The sequence below is a fragment of the Paracoccidioides lutzii genome (genome assembly GCF_000150705.2).
Source record: "Paracoccidioides lutzii Pb01 unplaced genomic scaffold supercont2.2, whole genome shotgun sequence".
In the NCBI taxonomy this organism is placed as follows: domain Eukaryota; kingdom Fungi; phylum Ascomycota; class Eurotiomycetes; order Onygenales; family Ajellomycetaceae; genus Paracoccidioides; species Paracoccidioides lutzii.
The window spans coordinates 1169936-1194799 of record NW_015440948.1 but is presented as its reverse complement, the minus strand read 5'-3'; the positions used below and the strand labels follow the sequence as shown (position 1 = coordinate 1194799).

The 24864-nt window shown below is 45.6% G+C and overlaps 8 protein-coding genes across 8 annotated transcripts; 4 read left to right on the top strand and 4 right to left on the bottom strand.

Moving 5' to 3' along the window:
- Positions 1-3873: 3873 nt before the first annotated feature.
- On the bottom strand, positions 3874-4116 carry PAAG_01026 (hypothetical protein; the record flags this gene model as incomplete). The annotated part of the gene is made up of 1 exon (XM_015844221.1): positions 3874-4116. One exon carries the CDS (start codon positions 4114-4116, stop codon positions 3874-3876), a length of 243 nt encoding a protein of 80 aa, XP_015701002.1.
- A 2939-nt stretch (positions 4117-7055) lies between these two features.
- Positions 7056-7471, top strand: PAAG_01025 (hypothetical protein; the record flags this gene model as incomplete). Its single annotated transcript, XM_015844220.1, has 2 exons — positions 7056-7200; positions 7320-7471. The coding sequence occupies 2 exons, from the start codon at positions 7056-7058 to the stop codon at positions 7469-7471; spliced, it is 297 nt and encodes a 98-aa protein (XP_015701001.1).
- Positions 7472-7956: 485 nt separating this feature from the next.
- Positions 7957-10557, top strand: PAAG_01024 (hypothetical protein; the record flags this gene model as incomplete). Its single annotated transcript, XM_002797119.1, has 7 exons — positions 7957-8137; positions 8197-8330; positions 8392-8721; positions 8832-9211; positions 9271-9684; positions 9746-10052; positions 10117-10557. 7 exons carry the CDS (start codon positions 7957-7959, stop codon positions 10555-10557), a joined length of 2187 nt encoding a protein of 728 aa, XP_002797165.1.
- A 1186-nt stretch (positions 10558-11743) lies between these two features.
- Positions 11744-14108, bottom strand: PAAG_01023 (hypothetical protein; the record flags this gene model as incomplete). The annotated part of the gene is made up of 9 exons (XM_015844219.1): positions 11744-11820; positions 11951-12084; positions 12238-12349; positions 12405-12814; positions 12875-12961; positions 13017-13049; positions 13108-13279; positions 13413-13561; positions 13645-14108. The coding sequence occupies 9 exons, from the start codon at positions 14106-14108 to the stop codon at positions 11744-11746; spliced, it is 1638 nt and encodes a 545-aa protein (XP_015701000.1).
- Positions 14109-16870: 2762 nt separating this feature from the next.
- Positions 16871-18756, bottom strand: PAAG_01022 (double-strand-break repair protein rad21; the record flags this gene model as incomplete). Its single annotated transcript, XM_002797117.2, has 2 exons — positions 16871-18433; positions 18493-18756. 2 exons carry the CDS (start codon positions 18754-18756, stop codon positions 16871-16873), a joined length of 1827 nt encoding a protein of 608 aa, XP_002797163.1.
- Positions 18757-18819: 63 nt separating this feature from the next.
- Positions 18820-19073, top strand: PAAG_11194 (hypothetical protein; the record flags this gene model as incomplete). Its single annotated transcript, XM_015846887.1, has 2 exons — positions 18820-18887; positions 18929-19073. The coding sequence occupies 2 exons, from the start codon at positions 18820-18822 to the stop codon at positions 19071-19073; spliced, it is 213 nt and encodes a 70-aa protein (XP_015703494.1).
- A 179-nt stretch (positions 19074-19252) lies between these two features.
- Positions 19253-19795, bottom strand: PAAG_01021 (hypothetical protein; the record flags this gene model as incomplete). The annotated part of the gene is made up of 3 exons (XM_015844218.1): positions 19253-19378; positions 19473-19715; positions 19790-19795. The coding sequence occupies 3 exons, from the start codon at positions 19793-19795 to the stop codon at positions 19253-19255; spliced, it is 375 nt and encodes a 124-aa protein (XP_015700999.1).
- An 850-nt stretch (positions 19796-20645) lies between these two features.
- On the top strand, positions 20646-23984 carry PAAG_01020 (calcium-transporting ATPase; the record flags this gene model as incomplete). Its single annotated transcript, XM_002797115.2, has 2 exons — positions 20646-23295; positions 23395-23984. The coding sequence occupies 2 exons, from the start codon at positions 20646-20648 to the stop codon at positions 23982-23984; spliced, it is 3240 nt and encodes a 1079-aa protein (XP_002797161.1).
- Positions 23985-24864: the final 880 nt, after the last annotated feature.

The following is a 24864-nucleotide window of genomic DNA, read 5'->3' as shown; positions in this document are numbered from 1 at the left end:
AGCCAGCATCGCGAAACCGATGAATTGGTATGATTGGATCAATGACATCGAAGGAACCGCGGGGGAACAGCGAATTAAATAGACCAACTACCACCTGCTTCAGTCCTGTCTCCTGACTCCTCAGTGGTCGAAAAGACTTTCCCCTTGACCGCCCTTTTTGTTTTCTTTTCCCATGCCCATGCGTCCATGTCCAGGCGGGAGAGATTATCCCATGGATATCGGCGTTTTGGTTTCCCTTTTTTTCTTGTTCTTGCTTTCCACCCCCGCTTATCTTCACCTTTCATGCTTTGAACACCACCATTTTTGCACTGTCAATCGCCGTTCTCTCTAATGGCCGGGTAACTAGTTACAGACATGATGTCATGGCTATTTTATGCATGAATAGCTCAACAAAGCATGCCCTCGCCCCGGCCATTGGCCACGCCTTGACCTCCTTCCCCTTTCCCACTCAATCCACGGAACCGCGAAGCAATAGAAACCCTCTGCACACCATTTACTCAAATCACCATTAACGTCCCTCGTCGCTCCCTTCATCTTCCGGTCTGTATCTGAGGGATTCGCCGATCAATTGACGTTTGTGCACACACATGAAACAGCTCTCTCATGTAAATTCTCTGCATGCAGCAATCCAGCGGATGCAGGCAGTTAAGAAGCCACTTGACGATTTGGCATTGAGTTGGTCAGGCCCCCTGTCAGGTATTCACCTCGAAAGTCCGTCCCAGAATCGGTAATGGTCGTAGAATGGCCGAGTCGCAGAGCCTCTGAGTGCCTCAGTTGCTGAGAAAGAAATGAATTTGCCATTTTATAAACGGAATGCGAGCGTGCGGCGGGCCCTAAGGCTCGCTCGTGGCTTTTAGTCCTTTGTGGCTTGTTCACTTGTCAACAGCTGCGCATTGAAGCATAAGATCTGGCTCATACACGATTCGGAAGTTGTTTGCCGTATTTGACTATCTATATTCCCCCTGTCCTCAGGAATCCAGTTGAGAATTGAGCTGGAATTCAAAGCAACCAATTATTAGGTATTCTTTACGTATCTCCCCTCCCAATCCATACTGCGGAATTCTAGGAGAAATGAAATCGGGAAATGAAAAGAAGCAAAAAGGAAAAATTCAAAAGAACGGAAACGCAGCCGTTAAGAACAGAAGGGAAAACTCTATTTCGGTATAAAGTCAGACCCTCAAACAGCGAACATACGGCCCGGGAAAATGTAGATTACACATTTATGCGGTGTTTACTGGATTTATATAAGCAGCTTACATTGTTCTAGAGATTGGTTACTAGCCTTTGCCAAAACCATCTCCTCAAGCTCATTGCATGTGTGTGATGCTGCTACTGTCCTAGAAGCTGTCCTTTTTGATTGCCCCTGATCTTGAAATCCACCATGGCCATGAAGTTGGATAGGACCAGCATGGCTCTGCTGGCATCCAGAGTTCGGCCGATTTACTATGGTCCCTGTTGGAAGGAAGAATCCATCAGAGCGTGGTTAATCTGCCCGTCGGGAAGCTCTGGTTAGCGAGTGAGAGATGAAATGGGGGTGTATTAATCCCGCTCCCCCAAGTTTATCAACTGAGAATTCTCTCCACGCTTTAAAATATACAGAGGTGTAGACCCCTAAGGATACTCAGGAGAAGAAGCAAGCTGGGTGACCGATTTAGCCTATGGAGGGAGAGAGATGCGACACAACCGAAGAATACAGCTGAAGCAGAATTTCGAGAAGCGCATTGAAGAAATGTCAATCGAGATTTGAAACCCAACATATCCCTTTCAATCTACTTCTCTTTTAAGCCCTTTCGTCAACACCCTATTCTGCATGCTGGACTCTGTTTCTTGCTATGAGTCCTCTAGGACTATGAAGCGTCACAGCACGGAGGCTCTTGAAGATGGAGACGTGCCACAGAACAACTCTCTGGATCCCTACGAATGCACGAGGAAGCATGCTACCAGCCCACGCACATCAAACTCGAACTTGACTCCATATTTTCTTTATCTCCCGTCTCTACTTTCCGGGGGACACCCGGTTTGGTACTTGCATATAATTCCCTTGTCAATCTGCCAGCTTGCCGCCATGCAAATACTCCGCATTAATGCAATATAGAGATGCCAACATATAGCATACGTATATGGGTAGACAATGTTTGATGTTATCCTACCTTGGTTTCTATACCCCATTGGCTGTCCATTGCATACTTTATGGTTGAAGGTTCGTGTTTGGCGCAGCGCAGTTAAGATAAATCTACCCTTCATCTTCTAGGGTGACTGTTCGAAATCGTGCAACAGGTCTGAGGTAGACAGTGGGATCTAAATTCTAAATTATCAAGCACTTAAAAGGAAATGTGAGATGCAACAACAACACATCTTTTATTTTAGGTTCACTTTCCCCTTTATACAACGAAGAGGTTAGTTAATTAGTCTTCAGCGGTGCATACCAGTTGCACATCGTACACCGTAAACACCCTCGTTTTCCACACACAACAAAAGCAGGGGGGCAACATGACAACTGCAATGTGTTTGGTTCAAATTGCTGAGCCTCAGATTTGCTGATTTGAGAACCAGCACACACGTGAAACCCGCCACAGCCAGCTACAACCGCGGCATATTGCCCAGCTTATATGGCTACCGTGGAAGACTCATAGAGAAGCGGAGATAGCAATAACACGGATACGTTGTTGCCTGTCTCATTTATTGGTTGTTGCTGTCAATTCTGTATGCAAATTAGGACACGGGCAAGAATAAAAAGTGGCATTAGCGTTCTTATTTCTGGCTCATACATGTGCAATCGGCATGTGGTCAATCTACCATATTCGACGTAGGAAATAAGGCAGAAAGGAGATTTGTTGTACAGGTATAGTATCCACCTTATATGTCGTGCACTCCTCATCCCGTTCATGCATGTGTGCAATGCGCGTAAATGCAGTGTAATGTATTTTGGATAAAAGGGGTATATTTAGAAAGAAGTACATAATCAGGTAGTAGGTAGGTTCAGTCTTATCCAAACAAGAAATGAAACGAACCCATGCCCTGATCGAACAAGTTAATGCTCCATAAGAGAGCTGATCGATGTCATTTTGCAGGAAATATAGCAGCTCGCCATGCCAGCTGTTCGATTGCAACTCGAGTAGTTGTGTACTGGCATATTAGTTATATTATGCCCCTCAAAGGTCCGCAAAAAGGGTCTGTTCAAGGCTAGATCTGATTCATCTGAAAACACTCTGGTCCTTAAAGGGTAAAAACAATTCGGAAAGATTGTTCAGGGACTGAACAGCATATATCTGACGCTTGCCTCACTGCAGTAATAACAAGTCGGAATCAGGGATAAGAGAAATAGAAATAGAAATTGTCCGCCAGCCAGTTGGTTAACTAGCTGTCGAACTACAAACAAAATATGCAAGCTCACAAACAACGGAATTTTATGAACCAAGAAAGGGAAAAGTGTAAACATATCTTTTGCGGTAAACGTTGCCTCAGTTGGAAGTATGAGGATTTGATAAATAACATCCAGGTCCTATTTGGCGTCACGTTACCCATGTCGGCCTAACAAATTTCCGAGAGGCTGTCTTCGGCTCCAAGAAGTAAATCCCTTTCAAACCGAGTCTCGGCACTTAAAAGCACATTTCGCATCCTCCGTTTTTTTCTTCCTATTTTCCTTCTTCTCTTGCATCTAGCTGCCATTGGAAGCCAACTTTCGAAACCCGCGGGATGACTGCTCAATATCAGAGTCTAGCATCTAGCTTTAGAATGGACATGTGCCTCCTTAATTGGATGCATGCATGTTTACAGCGCGAAATTTGCGATGTTCACATTCATGTGAAACATTTCCTAGGATACGTTGATAGCAGTCTCCCAAGTGCATTGTTAAGAAGAATGAGAGAAAACTCATGCAATGGTGTGTGCTGAAGCCCAATCTTCAGAGGTATGGGCCCGGGTGCATGAATGCTGTGATCCCTGTTGGGGATAATGTGAGTGGTCCACGCGAAGGGCTTCCGTGCTGGTGATATCGGTGCCTCCTGGCCTGTCGCTATCCCCAACTAGAGGGAAAATGAAATCAGCTTTTGTGGCAGGGTGTCGGATATTGGAGAACAAATTTTTTACTATGTCAGGATCAATCCCACTCGCCATCATTTTATCCGCTCTGCGAACCGGCGGTTGGCGTTGGGACTCAAGGATGAGTGTTTTCCAATTCAATGGTATCGTTTGGATTTTATACCACGAAGTTCTCTTTTGTCAACATATGGTGGCAGAGAACCGTAGTTGTTAAGCGTGCACATGCTTCAGTTTCTTCATAGAACTGTTCACGAACCAATTGCTGCTGGTAACTGCCATCCTGTAAACCGGGGAATCAAAAGGACACAAAAAACCAGGGACGCTTGAGTGCCCAATTCACATGATGCGTCAGCTTGGGTCACAAACCTAAAAGCTGACTGCCGGCATTCCTCCAATGACCTAGAAAATATATAAACGTGGTTCTTGTGTTCATCGCTGTTGCTGCTCATGCAGTTTCTGCTGTGCATTTATGCGCCAATATGGCTATATCCATACGAATGAACCCAGTTGTCAATCTGGACGTCACGACAACCGCTCAATAAGCGTTTCTGTCCTAGACCCCTCTCGTCCACGTTACTAGATATGGAGTATTGCTGGGGTTATGTAGCGTCTAAGTGATTGTCTCACCATCGTTGATACTTCAATGACGATTACAGTCCCATTTTTCCACTTGCTGGACCACTCATATTAACTCCTCATAAGTCTTGAGAGCAGCATTTATGCTTAATCTGCGGGAAGCTTTGGCCAGGAATACCCGCCGATACCTCGGTTCCGAATTGTGCTTCCAATTTCTCGAGTCGGCAAAGGCCATGAAAGCATTGTGCCGTGGCTTTCCCTCAAGACTCCAGGTCACTTCAGTTAGACGTATATTAATGCGTCAGTTGTCTGCCCCTCGCATCATCGCCCCATAGACTAGCCGCGGAAAAACAAAAGATCCTTACAAGATGAATCCACGATTCTATCAGCCGAACCCAACACCCATCGAAAACTAATGACGCAATTCATACCAGCATAACTGCACGTTATGTTGACACCTTCCTTTTATTGACGTGGCGATTTCCTGTGGACGCTGCACACATGGATCTCGAAGGCTTTAATGTCTCTTTGCCAGACCACTCTCGAATCAAATTTTCTGTGACCCCGCGCTCCCGTTTGTTCTTTTCGCGAGGGGAAAGAGGAGAGCTGGAGGTGGGGGAGGATCTACAGTACACAGTCACAATAGGTGGAACAAGCGGAAGAGGCCGAGGCAAACCCACTATTAATTTTCTGTTCCAGACAATCTTGCCCAAAACCATGGAAATCAATCAAATAAAATGGGGAAAGACTGTTGACTGAGGTTTAAAAGATATCAGGTACCGGACCACATCAAAGTTGAAACAAAGCACGGATCAGAAAATCAGCATGCTCTCTTAAACGTCATCCAATTCTCTCTTTAAAGGTAACATGGAATTGTGTTCGTTCGGTTTCGAGAGCCGGCGTCATCAATAATTTAATCAGCGAAGACTAACCGCCATGTTCGGGTAAGGGTATCGGATAGATATGGAGGTCAGCAGACGACAGATGATCCCTAGTTTGTTCGTTCGGCTCGAAAATTCGAACTTCTTAGTGAAATTTTATAACTCTGAAGCTTTTATAGCTCCCAAGGGAAGCGAAGATCTAAGTTATGTTCGATCGGGAGTCAAAGCTCGATCACTAGTGTGGAACAGGAAAAAGGGGTTATCTCGACTTTTTTACGGGCCTTATTTGAGAATAGAGTTCCAGCATTTTCAACCCAAAGATTACTTGGCGGGAAACGAATTTGTCCTGAAGTTTAACCTTCACTTTGGAGGTTTATCTCAAACTGTACCACTATTGTCAGGATCTGGACCTGACTCCGATATCCTTGTTCTGTCAGCCATGCTCTTCCAGCTTATATGAGTTTATGTTACTTTCAGATCTATATGCCCTGAAATTCTCGGGATGGCCGTGGGACAAAAGCTCTGGAACTAATTGTGGGGAAAAACTTGCGCCCGGTGAAATATCTAACTACCAGTACTTAACATACACCACTCCTTTCCAGTTGTGCTGAAATGCTACTAATAAATAGGATGTGCAAGAATGTTAACTGATACATGGATGCAGAATCGACCTATCATATTATCGATCCTATCCTCTTCACTTCCTGTATAAGGCCATTTGTAAAAGCACGGATCAGACAGCTCAACTGGCATCGACTGAGTTTTGGAGGTTCCATCACCCCACTTCCAGCAAAGGTCTGGAACAATAATGGAGGGGTACTGAACAAACTAAAGAATACTAGACAGACCGCACTGATTTGATCTTGAATCCTAGTTTCTCTAGTTCATATGCAAGTGCGGGAACCATGCGTAAACTCAAATGTCTCTACATCTCAAATTGACTGCAGATAAATTTTCTGTCCGTACCCTGTTCGTATCAACATTGGCCTCAACTGAAATCATGTCGTCAAATCACAAAGACTGCCACGTTTATCCTCGGTCTCCAACATAGCCTTATCCTGCGGGAAAAAGCAAAGATGACAATAACAGATCGAAGTTACGGAAGGAATTGTCATCCTACAATATCAAGCTAGCAGCCATTGCAGCGATGCAAGTATTCCAAGCCACCAAGCGAAGAAAAAAAGCAAAGAATGGAAAGGATAATAAGGTTCATGCAACGTAACCACGTCGTGATAAACCAACAAATAAACTTATCTTATCAGTTGCCCCGCCTTTCGCGATATTTCTGCTTGAAGACTTGAAAAGAGGGATGGTTAAGAGGATGTGATTCATGTGTTTCCACTTCGAATTTTCATTTGAGGAGATGCACCGGAAACGAGCGGGGAAGCACAAGTGCAGGCGCACATGACATTAGGAATACCTTAAATTTGAGGATACGCGCAGCCATCATCGAGATGAAATGAATAATGGAGGGGATGGCGGGGTTGAATGTATCCCAGTTTGTAAGAAATCCATCCCGCTTTCACATTTTCCACAATACAGACATCCAGGGAGATCATGTTCGACAGCCTGAAGGCTCGGAAAGTTCACTGTTTGACCAAAATTCATTGGAGCTGCGTATCCTGCACGGGGGAGGCTAAAGTCGAAAACGAATTAGGCGGTTCTGGATTGATAGTTCGTCGTCAAGGAAAGAGTGTCATTTGTGAGGAAACACATTCCCCGGTTGGAGCCTGACAACCCCCAGCCCTGACACAACCAGGGAAACGAAAGGGATAACTTTCTTCTTGAGAAGGTCTTGTACACCTTTTGCTGCTCATTTAGGTGAAGCCTCTAAAAAGCTTCTTCCTACGAGTAGCAGAGCTCTTCGATATACTGGTGGGGGAAATGGGAAGAGTCGTCTACCTGCACAATCACGTCATATTGCATTCATTGTCGGCTGGGTCAGAAAGCTGGAGATAGAAGCGATGCGATAATGTGTGGCTCAGCTGAATCTTTTACTGAATGGGCCGTTGATCTGTTCATCTCATGTCGAATTTCTTGACACTGGCGTAACCTCTTTCCCTGTCTGCCAGCATGAACAACCATTCAAGGATAATCAGTTTAGCTCAAGGCACTCCTGTCTTACGCCAGCCCCGAGTTTCTGTACGACTTTCAATTTTTCAGCCTAATCCCCAAAGTTCTCCCGCATGCATGGAATTGGGAACGGGCCTCTTAGGTTGTGGCTGGGAGGGTTCTCTGACTGGATGTTCACGGAATCCTGTGAGTAAAACCTTCAGCCTCTAGCACTGCAAGAAATACATCTTGGTTGGCCTCTGGTCTATAAATGCCGTTTAATATCCCCGCCGTTTGTCAATTTAGAATATTCTCTATTGATTTTACCAAAATCTGACCTTAATTGATTACCTCCAGTTATATTCCTAAGCATTTATATCAATCAGGCTTAAGTTGTGGAGACGCAATGGCGCCCATTCCAGTTACGGGTGTCCAGTCTGGAAATGGCCCTCGTGGTGAAATTCCTCTTCGTCTAGAAATCCATGAATTGCAAAAGGATGTCCCCAAATGGAGTCTTTACGTCCTCGCATTGAGGATCTTTTACGATAGGCCTCCGGAGCACCCCAAATCATATTTTCAGATTTCAGGTAGGACTTTAGGCCGCAGATTTCCTACAGTTGCCTCCCTGAGCTAACTTGGACTGCAGGGATTCATGGAATGCCATATCTGCCATGGAACGGGGAAGAGGTTCCTAAAAATGGACCAAAACCAACAGGCTATTGTACCCATAGCACCGTTCTTTTTCCGAGTTGGCATCGCCCATATGTTGCGCTCTACGAGGTACTTCCCTCCTTTTGCAACGCGCTTTGTTGTAACAATGTGCAAAACTAATGGAACCCAGCAATGCATCCAAGAAATAATAGCCACTGAGATCCTTCCAAAAATCCCCACGAGTGACAAAGATTATGAGAAGTATAAAACAGCGACTGAAACCTTTCGGATCCCCTTCTGGGATTGGGCGCTTCCTCCTCCAGACTCACAGCAGGAGGTGATAAACAAGTGGCTCCCTCCAACCTCTCAGGAAAAGGAAGTTCCAAACTTGGTCCCTGGCTTCCCCGAGGTGATAGACAACCCACTCTATCAGTATTCCTTAAAGCCAGACGGGAAGAAGACAACATGGGGTGACTATGGTGTTGGTACACTGCAAGTCGGACCCACCGAAGATGTTGAGGTGAGTTTCTTGTCTTTTCCCCTTCACGACCAGTTCGCTAATGTAACAAGTATGGAGATTGCGTCGGCCTCAGTAGGTGCCCCGAAAAAAAATATTACTTCACTAAACAGGAGGCCGAGGCGGCTGGCATAATATGGACCCAAGACTTCCCCCAAAAATGGCGCGACGGAGAAATATTGACTTACGAGGTTTACAAGAACTTCACAAACACTCTTCCTTGGTTCATTCCAGGCACCCCAGATATTTCAAAGAAGGACCATGATGCAGCCGAAAATATTTGGCGTCTATTCAACTATTCTTTGACTTACCCGGCTTTTGCCACTAATGGTGATCTTCCAAAAACCGAAGACGAGGTAAAAACAAAACATTGGTATCAGAGTTTGGAATCAATTCACAATAATGTCCACCTATTTGCTGGTGGTGATAACAACGGACACATGGCACAAGTCCCTGTTGCTGCTTTTGATCCATTTTTCTGGCTTCACCATGCGTGAGTTGCTTCTGCTACTATCAACTTTTGGAAGAAATATTAATCGAATTTCTGCACAGCAACGTCGAGCGGTTCTACTCAATATGGCAATTTTTGAACAGTGATAAATGGTTTGAAGACACTACAGAGATTCTGAAAGATGCATCTGGAAACATGCTGAACGACAAGGGCGAAGTTGTTGAGAAGGAAGAAGATGCAATGCGTATTACTGTTGGCCCAACCACTCCACTTGCACCTTTCCGCAACAAACAGGGTAATTTTTATAATTCAAACGGCGTGCGCGATTGCACAGTATTCAATTATGCTTACCCAGAGCTGCAAACCTGGAACTATCCGAATAAGGGCGAACACGAGATCGCAATATGGTCTACAATCAACCAGTTGTACGCTGGCTATAAAACGACTCTTCTCAAAACCAGAAAGACAACCAGCACCGAAACTCTTGAAGTTGTCATTAATGTCAGCTTCTACAAGTATATTATTCTCCCCCAATTTTTGAACATCTTTCCTCTGCCAGTTGCTAAGAAGATACAGGTTCCTCTTTTCCGGCATGCCTTTTAATGTGAAGATATACCTTCAGCACGGTGATAAGAAAGATCCTTCAAAGGATTTGATCGGCAACGTGTATAACTTCAGCGCCCCTTCGACTGCCGGTGGGAAAGAAGTTTGCTCCAACTGCACAATCCTTGAGTTGAGCAGTGCTACTTGTACGGCCCAGCTGGTCATCAGCCATTTGTTAAGATTCTTCCCTCTTTATCCGGGAGACGAAAACATCGATATCGAAAACGGGGATCAGGTTGAGAAATTCTTGAAGAAGCGACTTTATGTTCAGGTTGTCACGGTGAGCGTCGACCTATTTATTTTGCTCTATGGGTGTATGTTCTAGGCTAATTCTAGATCACCAGTCTACCGGAAGGGAAATAGTTCCCCCCAATACAAAGGATAACAAACCCGCCATCACTGTGGCTATTGCCCACTGTAAAGCCAGATACTCGGCTGACATTACAAAGAGAACCGAATTCAACCCATTGCACAACTTCGTTTCTCTGGCAGGTGACGTTGCTGAGCTTTTGGTCGTTGGTACAGGTGCCCTAGTCCTGTCAGCCACTGGTTCTATTCTCGGGACCATTAATCCTGAAGGAAAGGTGGCTCTCAGGGATGGTGCTACTAAGAGCCTTAAAGATGTATCCGGTATCTCCAATAAAGGGGCGAAGGATCTCGTCGACCTGGCAGGCGGCTTAGCCACGAGCGCATTAACCACGGGACTCAGCGTTCTCGGTGGTGGTAAAAAAGACAACCAAGGCGGAACAGGCGGCGGGTTAGGCGGCGGGCTTGGACTATTTTGATTTGGGAGAAACTACTGCAATGGATGATAGTGAATGAATTTCGGCAGTTGTGTCCCAAATTTGGAAACGAGCACACTAACTTGGAAATGCTATAACGATCTCACTTTTTCCAAAGTATTTTCTATCTCGGGATACTCGACATCTCCACGCTCCTTTATTGAAAGTTGATAATGACCCCAGATCATTTTCCAGTGCCCCTTGTGTACGAAAGTATTCAAGTACAGCTCCGGGGAGGAGCCATGTACTTAATACACCATGACCAATTGCAGCAAATGGTTTATCTTTGGCTTTCTCTCCTGTAGCAGGTATAGTGTGCAGAGGTGTTACCATTTAAAACAGGAATAGGTCACCAGTAGAAGTCGTAAGTGGTCACGGACTGAACTCTACAGCTGTTGATTAGACTAACCAAACATGGAAGAAGTTGCTCAGGTAATTTCTTACAGCCCTTGCCATACAAAGTCTTGGAAGCAGTGATGTAGATAGATGAAACTGAAATTAAACCTCTCTTTAAAAGAGCGCACGTCAAGTGCAACAGACATATCCATATAAAGTATACATTAGAAACTTAAGGAACAGATAGAAATTAATATATATCCTTGACATGTGCAGGAGTAAATATGTTATTATCTACATCATAAAGTCTAGAGGAAATAGTAAAAGACTACGCCTTGAATCTATTTTTCCAATGCTAAAACCGATGTCAATAATTTATGAATTGTGGCACAACGATGCATGCTTGCCGTTGTTTCATTTTTCTCATTAGCTATATCCGTGACCCCATCAACAGCCAGCTAAAGATAAGTAAATTGTTCGTTAGCCATTAGCATTCGCGAATCGACTCTTCTTTCGTATCTGCTTGCCGTAACAGAAAAATATGTAGCTATAATCAGAGATACACCTGTTAGCCTGATGAATATTTGCCAGATTTGGGTCAGCGTTTCTCTTTGCCTCATGGAGGGGCCGATGCTGCAACCAGAACCGATCATTCTCAACTCGAAAATATTGGAGCAATCCGTATATCGAGCAGATGAGATGTGGGGTGTACACATGATCCACGACATTGGAGAGGTCTATGCACAGTTACATGTACCGTACATCCGGATCGTGTGTCTGCGTCAAAGGGTCACCAGTGACATATGAATAGCACAAAAATGTTATATTTGCAAAAGATCGTATTACTTCGTACTTACGGGAAAGGAGCCATTACGATGGTCAAGAAGGCCAGTAGTGTGGAAGCCCAGTTAAATCCGAGTCGATTATACACTATACCATGCATTAGTTATAATTGCTTAGGAACTGGTAGTTCTGTGTGCGGACTGAGGCAGGGAAATCCTTCCGTGTATCATTGAAGCATGAAAATAAAGAAAAACAAGGGCTGGAGATACCAACTTACTCTGTATTCCAAATAAAGGAAAGATAGCGCCAAAACTGCAACGCAGAAAACAGTTTGCTGCGAGAGCACTGGCAGCGTATAGGGGATATGCATCGACGAGGAAAGTGAAAATGCCGGAGTAGACAAGAACAGTCCTGTAGTTCATAGGTTTAGGTAGGTAACCCATAACAGTCAGCTCAGATCATTTGTAGTATCATTTTGCATACTTATCAGTTACACCGAAAATCAAAAGGGTAGCCAAAGCTCGATTCTTTCAGTAAGAAATATATAAAATTAATAGAACTCACCCCAGACCAAATCCGGCGCTTCCAATTATTGGCACGATCCAGTGCACATGTCGGAATATCGTCCAGGCAAAAATTAAAATGCCGATAGATACAAGTGGAGCACCGGCAATTGCTGAAACAAGATCCGTCACAAAGTATATCTAGAAATTTGGTAAACTGTAACTTACCTGGAGGCAGCCTCCACTCCGGTTCGAATTCCCCCAGTTCACAAACCATGTTCTCCCGCTTGCGAACTAATCGAGCGTAATTCCTCCGCCAGAGCGGGTCACTCAAGATGGCCAACATCATTCCAATAGAAATGCCCAGAAAACTTAATCCAACCTGGGAAACAGTAAACCCATGGATTGTCGAGAATACCAGCTGGAAAGCACCAAAGAAGAGGTAAAGAATACCTAACAGAATGGCTGAAAAGATGCAGAGATTCAAGCACATGGGCTCCAGTATTAAAAGCAGCATAGGTCTGTACACAAAGCGCAGGATTGTCTGGAGAACGGACCGCTCTGTCATTTCAATGGTGGCCTTCCAGCGTTCATCACCAGTTTCCCTCCTGAGTCTGATAGCTTTGCGCCGGAGCAGCCTTTTAAGCGTTAGCCACACACAAGAAATCCAACGATGTATATTGGATCTCTTAACGTACACAGGATGATAGGTCTCGGGAACTATCAAAATAATAGAAATTAGGATGGAGCCTGACCATATCAACATCATATAAAATACCCATCGCCTGCAAAAGATATCAGATTCCAATTGCTTGAAAATGTGGAGCTGGCACTACATACCACGTAGTATATTGAGATATAAACCCGCCCAACCTAGGAATTAATATTAACGACTGTAGCCACAGGGAAATTTCACACAAGACATTCTTACAAAAGGCCCAGCTCTGGCCCAAATAATGGACTTGCAGTGTAGATCATCATCGGCGCACCAAGCTCATGACGAGCAAACATATCGCCAATGGTGGCCCCCGCCACGCTCAGGAAAGCACTTCCTGAAATTCCGGTCAAAAGCCTCGCGATGAGCAGAGTCTGGATATTTTGGGCTACGGCGCACGGAATAAGCAATATCAGGAAAAAGGAAAACGAAGTAATGAATATTTTCCTCCGTCCATAAAACTAGCATATAAAGCTTTTCAGAATAGTGCCCTCGCAATCTCAGTACAGAATTGAACCTACTGACCTCTGATAAAGGTGCCAAAACAAGTGGTCCGAGCCCAAGCCCTAAGATAAAAAAGGACAGCCCAAGGGTGGTAACAATTCGCGAGCTCTGAAATTCGTCCATTATTTGCGCATACGTCATGGCGAAAATCGAAGAGGTGCAGGTCCTGAAACATGAGGACTCAATTAGTGTCAAAAATCAGACTTGAACATGCTGACGGGAATTGGAGAAAAAGGGACGGACACATACACACAGATGGAGCCAAAAGACATCACAAACACGACGAGCCATTTCCTCCCCATACTCCTGTTCCGCGGATTCCCGGGGTCATCGTGTCCATCCCAGTTCACGATATATTCACTTTCGGGGTCGGTCGGCAGTTGGTCCTCCTTATCTTCCTCCTCAGGATCCTGAAGCCTATCGTTTTGAACGGCAGGATGGGAATATCCGTCTGACAGCGAATAGACTCGACTCATTGAACGGGAGCCCCTTGTACTCGCCGCGCTAAACGACCGTTGGCTGAGTGAAAGGGAGGCCTGTATCTCTAGGCTCAAGGGTCGATCCTCATTTCTCGTTTTCGCCTGTCGAATTGGTTCAAAATACGTTTCATTCTGGTCCCCGGGCCGATCCTTATCCAGATTTTCATATTCATCTGTCTCCTTACCGTATTCCTTCGCCCTGTTAGAGGAGGATCCTTCTGAAGGTTCTTGCATCTCTTTTAACAGTTGTTCAAATGACACTCATACAGGAATTTTCTTGAGAGGTCGAAAAGTTCGCCGGGACTTTACATCCCAGGGAATGGATGTCTCACCGACGAGAACGATCAGTGATGCAGAACTTTTATGCTTTGTTAACAAGATTTAAATAAATGAATTCTCCAGAATATTGGGACCTAGGGCCAGTCATTTTTTCCAGGAAACAAATTCTGGAGTACGGAGCTTGTTTTGCTCGGGGTGGGGAAGTCAGCGGGGATATAAAGCTTCCTAGTCGTGAACCACAGCAGCAATGCTTGAGCTCAACCGGGAGAAGGATGTCAACCCATGATAGGAGGAAAATGACTTGATCCGTTTTCAGCCGAACCTTGTTTAAAGAATTGCACAATAAAACAATCTGCGGCAGGAAATTTCGCCATCGACGCCCGGCGAAGAACTAAAACAAGATAAAAATAAAGTGCTGCTCTTCTTCCCCAGCATTTTGGCAACCTTTCGTTGCCATTTCAATTACCAAGGTTGCCTGCCGAAACAACCCCGACGATGACTTCATCAGCATGGATCCGACTCGCTTGCTGGGAAAGGATAATAAAACGTAATAATAGCACCCCCGAGATTACGAAGAGGCTCCCTTGCCCAGTTGCTATGCAATTCCGAGATCCAAAATCAGTTTCAAGATTGAACAACTCCGGATACAAAAATGATGCTTACTCGAGTCCCGCAAACAACTCCGTAGTTGGGTGGTTTATTTAGTTAATAAAAGTTTCCCCCCAACTTCGGTTCTCCGGGCAAAAATTGTTTGCCATGTTTGCTCCCTAATTCTTAGTCATCCATCAGCCTTATATCAACATCAGAACGATTGAAACCTTTTCAACATCTTCATTTCTTCCGCAACGCAATGGATGTGTTGTTGTTTTCTCTCTCTCATACTGCCCGCCCGCTGAAGGACAGCATATATAGTAATTATCATGCATCCCGGTCACACTGGCAAGCCTCAAGCCCTTTCCTTACGTATCGTGTAATTTTTTTTTTTTTTTTTTTTTTTGGGAGAGAGAGCCCGTGTCAGTCCATCCCAAACTGACGCCTGTATTTTCGTTCCCCGTCATAGAGTTGTGATGGCTCATTAAGTCGGATGTTTAAATTCCGCCCTCATGTGATGGTTGAGGAGGAAATGACGAACCTGGAAACACGTTTCTTCCTTTCCTCCAAGATGCGCGTTCCATCATATGTACGGTCCCTTTTAAAACTCTCTGCTGTTTCAGGATTGGGCCTCTGGAGTTGATCTATGCCCTGGCTAGGTCCCTCGAACACCTCTAGGCCTTTTATGCGTAAAACATAGAGTGGGGATCCTTTGTCTACGTACCTTTCAACAGGTTCATACCGAACTAGCTGTCCCTCGGCGTACCGAAAGATTCTGCTTCTCGGCAAACGATGCGGTGATGAAGACCTAGACATATTCCGATTCCATCTTTCAAGCAGTGTAGACCTTGACAATAAAAACCATTTGGAGAGGACGGACGTACTGCCTTCTTGAATCCGGACCAGATTCGTTGATTATGTGGCATGGGTAACTATATGCACAAGGTCCTCCGTGCCAAATGAAATTGTCCCGGCCAATCATTTTTTTACGGGTAAGCATCTTGCAGTCGTTATTGATCAAGTTTATTGGTACCATGATATTTACTGATTTTAAAATGGCTATTTATTGTGTTTCCCGTGCATTAACAAAGGGGACTCCCAGGAATTCGTTTCCGTCTAGAGGATTATCTGAGATTGGCGAGCTTGGTTGATTGGTTGCTAACTACGAAAACGACTATATATGGTGGATAATATATTAATTGATGGAAGGGTCCGACGCATTATCTATGGTAAAGCCTTGTCGTCTACAAAGCGTCGTCATCTCCAGTCCTATCAAACCCTAGCACATGTGCCTGATAGACTGCCTTTTTACACCTGGAGCCCCTTGTTGGCCGGGGAGAGAATGAAACTACGTGCTGGTGAATAAAATAAGATCTGCTAATTGAAGGGATTGTATTTATGCTGATGTAACGACAACATATAAATTAACTAATGAATAACTCACCACCGATCTTAGAAGGCATGTTAGAATGCCTCTGGCAAGGCAAAGTCCTCATTCCAACTCCGCTCTCCCAACAGCTCTGGTAAACCATATGTTCCAGAGAAAAGCCGTAGCCACCTATATAAAAATTATCATCCGTAGCACCTTTCCCCACAGAATCCTTACTCCCGCGACCATAAGGAAGAAGAAAAAAATGTATGGGTGAGAGCTCTCATGGGAAAAACAAAGATTGAAAAGACAAAACACTCAACGTCCCAGCACTGAAGATAATCCAACAAGACAAACTTCCCAACTGTACACGCAACATCCAAGTTTCAGTCCACGCCAAATAATCAAGATAGCTCCCGCTATCTGATTTTAGAATTATAAAAACATAGAACTTAGGCGTGATTGGCTATAAAGAACGGTTCTCCTAATCCTAGAGAGGTTATGAGGAAGAATAAGCCCGGCAAGAAATCCATGTGTTCCAAACCCAAACCAACCAAAAAAAAAAATAAGAAAAAGAGAAGAAAACAAAACCAAAACTGGAAGCAGAGGGAGTACACAAAGATAAAAGCAAGCATAGAGATGACAACGACCGAAAACTAGAACTATTTTTGGCCTTATAACAATCAATCCCATCCCCTCAAAAAAAAAAAAAAAATTTAAGACGGATCCAAACGGAGAAGATGCTCAGAAATGTTAATTAAACAGCAATTTCAGGAGTCTGGTCAGCTATTCCGCCTCCAGCTTCGGTTTCCGCCCAAGAACCCCAAAGCCCTTGGTTGGCCCGGATTTTCAAACGTCCACCAACCGTATTAGGACTTTGCTCAACCTTCACAGCATTCTTTGTGGCCAGCACGAGCACTTCGAAAAACATCTTGGTGGCATCGCTCTTGCTCGTGGTCCGCTCGGGGAGGAGATCTTGGAAAACGACACTATTTTTCCTTGATTGGGATGAACCCTCCTCGGATGGCTCGCCGCCAAATCGGTCTCGTAGAAGGTGGACGGCATGTTTTGTCCCTAGCGAGATAGGTCCGCTTTCTGCCGCATGGAGAACACTGCTGGAGTCGTTGAAGCCATCCATATGATAGCCGGCACCCTCATCGTCGGATATATCATGCGTGCGTTCCCGTGCTTCCTCCTCGCCAACGATGTGGATCTCAGATTCCTGGCGCAGGGTGGTGTCACCTTCAAGGACAACGCCTTCGTCTCCGTGTAGGTATGCATCTTCCTCATCAACTTCGAGCTGGGGCATTTTGCCAACACCATCAACATCCATGTCGGCAATTCCACTGTCGCGTTTCCGTTTAAGTTCACTTGACTTCCGCACTGCGTCAATTGAAAGCATATCACGCAATTCGGGTGCCCAGTTCCGGCAGCTGCTACCTCCCATAACGCTAGAAACAAAGTCACCGTTCTTTTCCATATTCATCAGTGTCAGTAGCAGAGGATCGCGTGGTAGAATTGAGGTAGGTTTCAAAATTCTCGATCGGTCAGCTTGCTGCTCTTTTATTTGGTGGGTTGAGATCACAGTATCGACATCTGGTAGGATGATTTTTCTTCTCTTGACTCTTTGTGTGTGGCGGACCTCTTCGTTCATAAAAGTATCATCAAGGTCTCGCACAACACTGGACCGCACCGATGAGAGGGGCGATTGAGAACCCCTAAGGAATTCATTGGGTTTTTCGGCAGGTACTATTGTAGTGTCTTCTTCGGCAACCGGGACGCCCAGATCTTCTTCAATGCCACCCATTTGCACATCATCAGTTTGATGTAAGAAGGTATCCACATTATCGTGAGCATCTTCTTCAATGCTTGGCTTGGCAAATTGGATTCCGGTATCACCATGATCAAGTTCGAGTTCACCGTCGAATGTCCTGCGATCATCGCTGAAAAGATCATCACCAACAGGACGGGGAGCAGGTGCATCTCGTCCAACTTCAATACTCATCTCATGGCCCAAAGGCATGTCATCCTCGCCCAAATCAAGAACAAGACCGGTATCGTCTTCGAGGTGTGGTCTCTCCATAGGCGTGGCGAACCTTTGAGTAGAGATCGTATCAGGAAGAAGTTGGCTTGACCAGCCTATTGAAGATGCTGGCCGCTTCCCTTCTGTTTCTAACTGTGGCATTGGCTGTGAGAATAAAACGGAAGTATCCAGATTCATAAATAAATCAGACTCTGTAAGCATGTCTGGTAGGGTAATTCCACTAGCGGGAATAGGAACAGAGCTGGGGAGATCATTGTTGTTTGTCAATCGAAAGGCCTTATTGGGCTGTTAGTATTACATTTCCTACCCTTGAGCCTATTAGTGGTGATACGAACCATTTTAATTTTCATCAAAGCCTCGTTGCAATCATCAAGAAGGTACCTAGTTTTCCGACTGTAGATGCGGACGACACCCAACAGTAACTGGCCACTCAATCGCAAGGCCATTGGCGCTTGGCCCTGATCAACAATTGCGCTAACACTGCTTTCGATATCTGATTGCAGAATGTGGGATTTGGACAGTTTGCGCTCGAGGTTCGCGGAAAGCCAGACTCGAGCCAACGGCCCTGTCTTTGATAAGAGGGTCTCGGAGTAGAACATGGTGAAGAGATGGAGTTGTAAACTCCGCGCAGTATTAAAGTGTTTGTATTAAGATAGTTCAGGATGCCAGAAGGCAAGTCAAACAGCCAGTGCGACCAGGTTGTCGACTCGCAGTCATCGACGCGCTGGTGGTCTGATGTAAGGTCGACCAAAGTCTGAAATGGCGCGACAGGTATACCAAGAAGCTGCGGAATCAAACGTATCCAAAATCCCGAGAGGATGGAGAGGAGTCAACTATTCGAAGCAGCGAACACCCAGATAGGGTAGAAATCGCAATCGGCAGAAGTGTTAAGGATGGCGACGGAGGTGACAGGTGAAAATAAGAGGGGTTGGGGAGAATTGGAAGCGCGTTGTTTGAAATGTCCCAAAGAAGAAGAATCGGGTGGCTGGAAAGTCACGTGTATATTATGTCAGCTTAACCTTAGTCAGCTTTGACTGTCATTCCCGAAGCTTGATACCACCCCCCATCTATGGAAACAACTTTGGAAACAATTCGTTATTCACAGCCAATATCATGTTGTGGCCGATCTTGATATTGGGAAATTTCTGGTTCTTCACTCCGATATACCCTGGCCCATTTATGTGCAGGAGCCACAAGGTTCCCACCTGTCGCGTTCCAATCCTGTGAAAACCCATAGATCTCGAACCAACAAGGATCAATTCTTGAGACACAGGCGATATCAAGGACATATATGGTGACCAATTCACCAACTTACTGCTTTTCGAACTTGTGCCTTTTCTTCTTCTTCTTCTTCTTCTTCTTCTTCTTCTTCTTCTTCTTCTTCTTCGTTCTCAGTGTTTCGAATTAGGCTCTGGTTATTCCAGGAAGGTGGCCTAAAGAAGGCGTCCAAGGTTACGAATGGTGTTCGAGTGGAACTGCGCGTATCATTCTCTCCAATGTGCCGGCATTCCTCTGGCACACTAAGCAGAGGCAGTTTGCAAATATCCAACAGTATCTGCTAAACCATGGTGGGATGATCAATGAAGCAGGCGTCGGATTCGTCCGGTGATTTGAGGTGATTAACCTCATTACCTCCATGGGATATATTCCTAGCCTACCATCATTTACACTGCCAGTGTTACTCTCCTACATCCCCTTGGCAGGAGAAGGAGAACGTGATCTCTGGAGACCTGAAGATTAGCAGGGACCTTAAAAACTCCCAGCACTGTCTAGCAGATCGTTAGAATGTATCTGTAAATCTATATATAGACTCCCTAAACGAATTTATTATTGCGCGAATTCATCAAGAACATGCGGATAAACACAACATGCCCACATTTTCAGGATTAAATATTACAGCTTCCCTAGTATACCTCATTCTCTTGATACCTTTCATACCTTTCATACATTTCATAATCTCTCTCATAGTTATGTCCTGGTTTTGACGTTATTAGCAATTAGCCAATTGAGTTTAGCCTGATCCGGGGATTTTCTCTGCAGAGTTTCCTCCCACGCTAAATCCGCTGAGGTAATGGTCCATAAACGGCCTGGACAAGCTGAGCCTCACTGTCGGGATTTTTTACAGACAGCTAAACGTCTCCAACAACAACGAACCACGACGGCAACGACATAGAGGAATACCTTGAATACCTTCACCTTGACGATTCCAGTTTTAGATTTTCAGGAATCCCGTCTTACCACCACGTCTGTCCCGTTTAAACATCAGCCAACAACCCAATATTAACTTCCCAACCTGCTATTCCTTTTCACCGCTTTAGTTGTTAACTAATTCACCAACAATTCCTAACTTTTCCTGCCAGCAATTCCCAACGCCAAAGCCCATTCCATTGATATATGCTTTTGCTCCTACCGTATCCCCGGCTTTTGCCAGCCTCGTGACAATCTCGGGATGCCACACTGCCGGATCGTCTCCCTCGCATCCTGAGCCATGTCAGGGCTCCCACCCCCTACCTCCTCACTCCCTCTCTACAATGTCCACGAACCCTCCCGGGAGAGCCCTTCCCCTTATCGCACGAGTTCCATTGCATCCTCATCGGCCACATCCACATATTCGAAACTCAGCCCCCAGGAGGTAGCTGACCGTTTGTCCACCTCGCTCATCCATGGCCTATCCCCATCGGACGCTGAAGCTCGATTGCTGCATGATGGTCCCAACGAGCTAGCTTCAGAAGACCCAGAACCCCTCTGGTTGCGGTTTCTGAAGCAGTTCAAGGAACCGTTGATATTGCTGCTGCTGGCTTCTGCAGCCATTTCCTTCTTCATAAGCAACTACGATGACGCAATCAGCATTACCCTTGCAGTTACAATTGTTGTGAGTGTCGGGTTTGTTCAGGAATACAGGTCAGAAAAATCGCTGGAGGCATTGAATAAGATGGTACCACATTATGCTCATTTGATTCGCAATGTGCCCCACCGTGATTCCGTCGCATATACTACGCCGCAAAGGGCAAGCAACGTCCATGAGTTGGAGCTGCAGGGGTTGACAATGAATGGTACGCCGCATCCGGTTTCATCGGCAGAAAAGTCTTCTACAACGGTCTTGGCGGGTCAATTGGTCCCTGGCGATTTGGTTCTGTTCTCAACTGGTGATCGGATTCCTGCAGATCTTCGTATCACAAGCGCAGCCGGTCTTTCCATCGATGAATCTAACCTGACGGGAGAAAATGAACCTGTCGTCAAATCTCCCGAGCCACTGGGAAATCTACAAAACGGTCTTCAACCGCCAAAGGAAAATTTTCGACCCGGCTCTCCTCACTACGATTCACCAGCTGCTGGAACGGTTGGGACTGATCTTCGCTTGAATGAACAACATAACATTGCTTTTATGGGTACACTGGTACGGTCCGGCTATGGTCAGGGCATTGTTATTGCCACTGGGTCTAATACAGAGTTTGGAAACATATCTGCTTCTCTTCGAGAAATCGAAAGCCCCCGAACTCCACTTCAGCTCTCAATGGACCGCCTAGGTCAAGAGCTGAGCTACATGTCATTTGCCGTCATTGGATTAATCGTGCTTATTGGGCTCTTACAGGGCAGAAATGTGTTGGATATGTTCACCATTAGCGTGTCTCTGGCTGTTGCTGCCATCCCAGAGGGCCTTCCCATCATCGTGACTGTCACACTAGCTCTAGGCGTGTTTCGAATGGCCAACAGGGGTGCAATAGTCCGAAGACTACCCAGTGTGGAAACACTAGGTTCTGTCAATGTTGTCTGCAGTGACAAAACGGGCACCTTAACTCTTAACCACATGACTGTTACAAAAATGTGGCACTTTGATTCTGACGCTCCTTTCGAGATAAACAAAGATAGCAAGTCGGTGAATGCCAGTGTTGCGGCGCGAACTATCCTTCGTGTCGGTAATATTGCCAATAATGCTCGACTGTCGCGTGCGCATGCCAATTCCCCGGCCACTGCTGCCTCAGCAGCAATATTATCGTCGACCGTGGACCAGTCCTCTGGTGCAATTAGAAGTCGATGGGTCGGCCAACCAACTGATGTCGCCATTTTAGATTTATTAGATATGTTCGCTGAAGATGATATTCGGGACCGGATTAGTGCGCGGGTTGCAGAAACTCCTTTCAGCTCTGAGCGAAAATGGATGGGCGTGATCATTGGCCACAACAGCCCTCAGTCAGAAAATGGGTTTGGGAACGGAAACGGTTCCGAAGTTGCGTATATTAAAGGTTCTATAGAGGAAGTTCTCAAACGTTGTGATACATATTTAACTAAAGACGGTCGAGAGGTAATTTTGGACGAAGCTCGACGCCAAGAAGCGAAGCAAGCAGCTGAATCAATGGCATCGGAAGGTCTGAGGGTTCTTGGTTTCGCGAGTGGTCCGGTTCGAGATGTAGGGAAAAGTGGTCGTCCATTTAGCAGTCGAACCGCAATGCCTGGACTTCTAGAAAAAGCAAGGCCGGTTCGAAGCAATCAAGCAATTGACGACGCAGTTTACACTGACCTCGTGTTCTCCGGGCTTGTCGGGATGAACGATCCACCCCGGAAGGATATCCACAAAGCTATCCACAGGCTCATGGCGGGTGGAGTCAGAGTCATTATGATTACTGGAGATGCGGAGACAACGGCTGTAGCTATTGCAAGGAAACTTGGAATGCCCGTTAATCCCTGTCCACATGTCGGAGAGGTTCTCAGAGGAGAAGACATTGAGCATATGAGCACTTCTGAATTGGCCCAAACCATTTCCAGGACCTCCATATTCGCAAGGACCAGTCCAGACCACAAGATGAAAATCGTTCGAGCTCTTCAGGCGCGGGGGGATGTTGTTGCAATGACAGGAGACGGAGTCAATGATGCACCTGCCCTGAAGAAAGCGGATATTGGAATCTCCATGGGTCTATTGGGTACAGATGTCGCCAAGGAAGCCGCAGATATGATTCTGACTGATGACGATTTCTCAACGATTCTAAGGGCGATTGAGCACGGCAAGGGCATTTTTTATAATATTCAGAATTTCATCACATTCCAGCTAAGTACCAGTGTTGCGGCGTTGAGTCTTGTGCTATTCAGTACAATGCTGGGATTCAAAAACCCGCTAAATGCAATGCAAATATTATGGATCAGTAAGTTTTTTTTTTTTTTTTTTTGCCCCCTGCATTCTCCCAATTTTCACATTGGAAGGGGAAATCCCTTAGTGCTAACCATCATATCCCCCCATATAGATATTCTTATGGATGGTCCACCTGCCCAATCCCTCGGTGTCGAACCCGTCGACCCCTCTATCATGAGTCGACCTCCACGCTCCAAACATGCCCGCGTGCTCACCAAACCCCTCATCCGCCGCGTCCTGACCTCAGCCATGCTAATAATGCTCGGCACATTCGCCATCTACGTGCACCAAATGACCGACCACACCGACGAAATCTCCGGCGCACACTCACGCGTCGTCACCAGCCGTGACACAACAATGACATTCACCTGCTTCGTGCTGTTCGACATGTTCAACGCGCTAACGTGTCGGTCGGAAGCGAAGTCGATCCTGCGTGGCGAGTTGCCACTTTTTGGAAACAGGATGTTCAATTATGCTGTGTTCGGGTCGCTGGTTGCGCAGGCATGTGTTATCTACTTGCCGATGTTGCAGGGGATTTTCCAAACGGAGGCGATTGGATTTTGGGATCTGTGTATTCTGGTTTGTACTTCTAGTACGGTGTTTTGGGTTGATGAGGGGAGGAAGTTTTTGGCTTGGCAGAAGAGGAATAGAGGGGTGGGGATAACGGGGATTAGGGTTGGTGGGTATAGTGTTAATGTATAAAGTTTAGCAGTGGAAATGAAAACTGAGTTGGTAGGGAGGGAGTGGGATGGAGAGAGAATTGGCCCATGCGTTTTATTTTACTTTCAATTATATCAGGCCCTTTTCACCCCTTTTCTTTTTAGAGATTTGTTCTATGAGCATTTGCATTTTCTATCCAATATCCTGTCACCAGGTTGGCTCTGTTCGATCGATCACCTAACATCTGCTCGTCTTCTGTTTCTGTTAAAGGTGTTTTGGTGTGTATCAATTTCCTCTTTGTTTCCTTCTGCTCTATCGTGTCCTCGAGCATCTAGCGAAATTGGAGAAGGGTGCTGCAGAAATCTCTTTTACTTGCATACATCCTTTGTATATCCTGAATTCCTTTCTGTTCAGCACGCGGATTCTCTATCTGGCCGTCAATCACAAGAAGATCCGCAAAAGATTTCTTTCTCATCCGGAACCCCCCCACCTAAGGGTTGATCCAGGTCCAGGTCAACTTGGCAGGAGGCATCCTATTCTGTTCAACGGCATACTGACAGTTGTTCAACCGCACTCAACGATTTCCACCTTCACCACCAACTGTTAACAACTGCACTTAGAATGAGATGAATGAAGTTGGAATCTAGAGATTGTCGTTGAAGCAATAGACTTTTAGAGTTTAATGGGACCTGCCGCTCTTTTTGCGGACTCTAGACCAAATTAAGACTAGTGCCAGCCCTAAAACGTGCCCACCGCCAATGAGCGCCTCGGTCCGTGACTTCCAGGAGAGAGCCATTGGAAGATTGAACCTCCTCCTCTCTCGACAACCGACACCCGCTTCCTTCAATCTTCCACGCCACTCGTGTAATAACCTATTGGTTTTCCCCTGGGTTTGGAGTTAGTTGGTTTACCGGCTGTATAT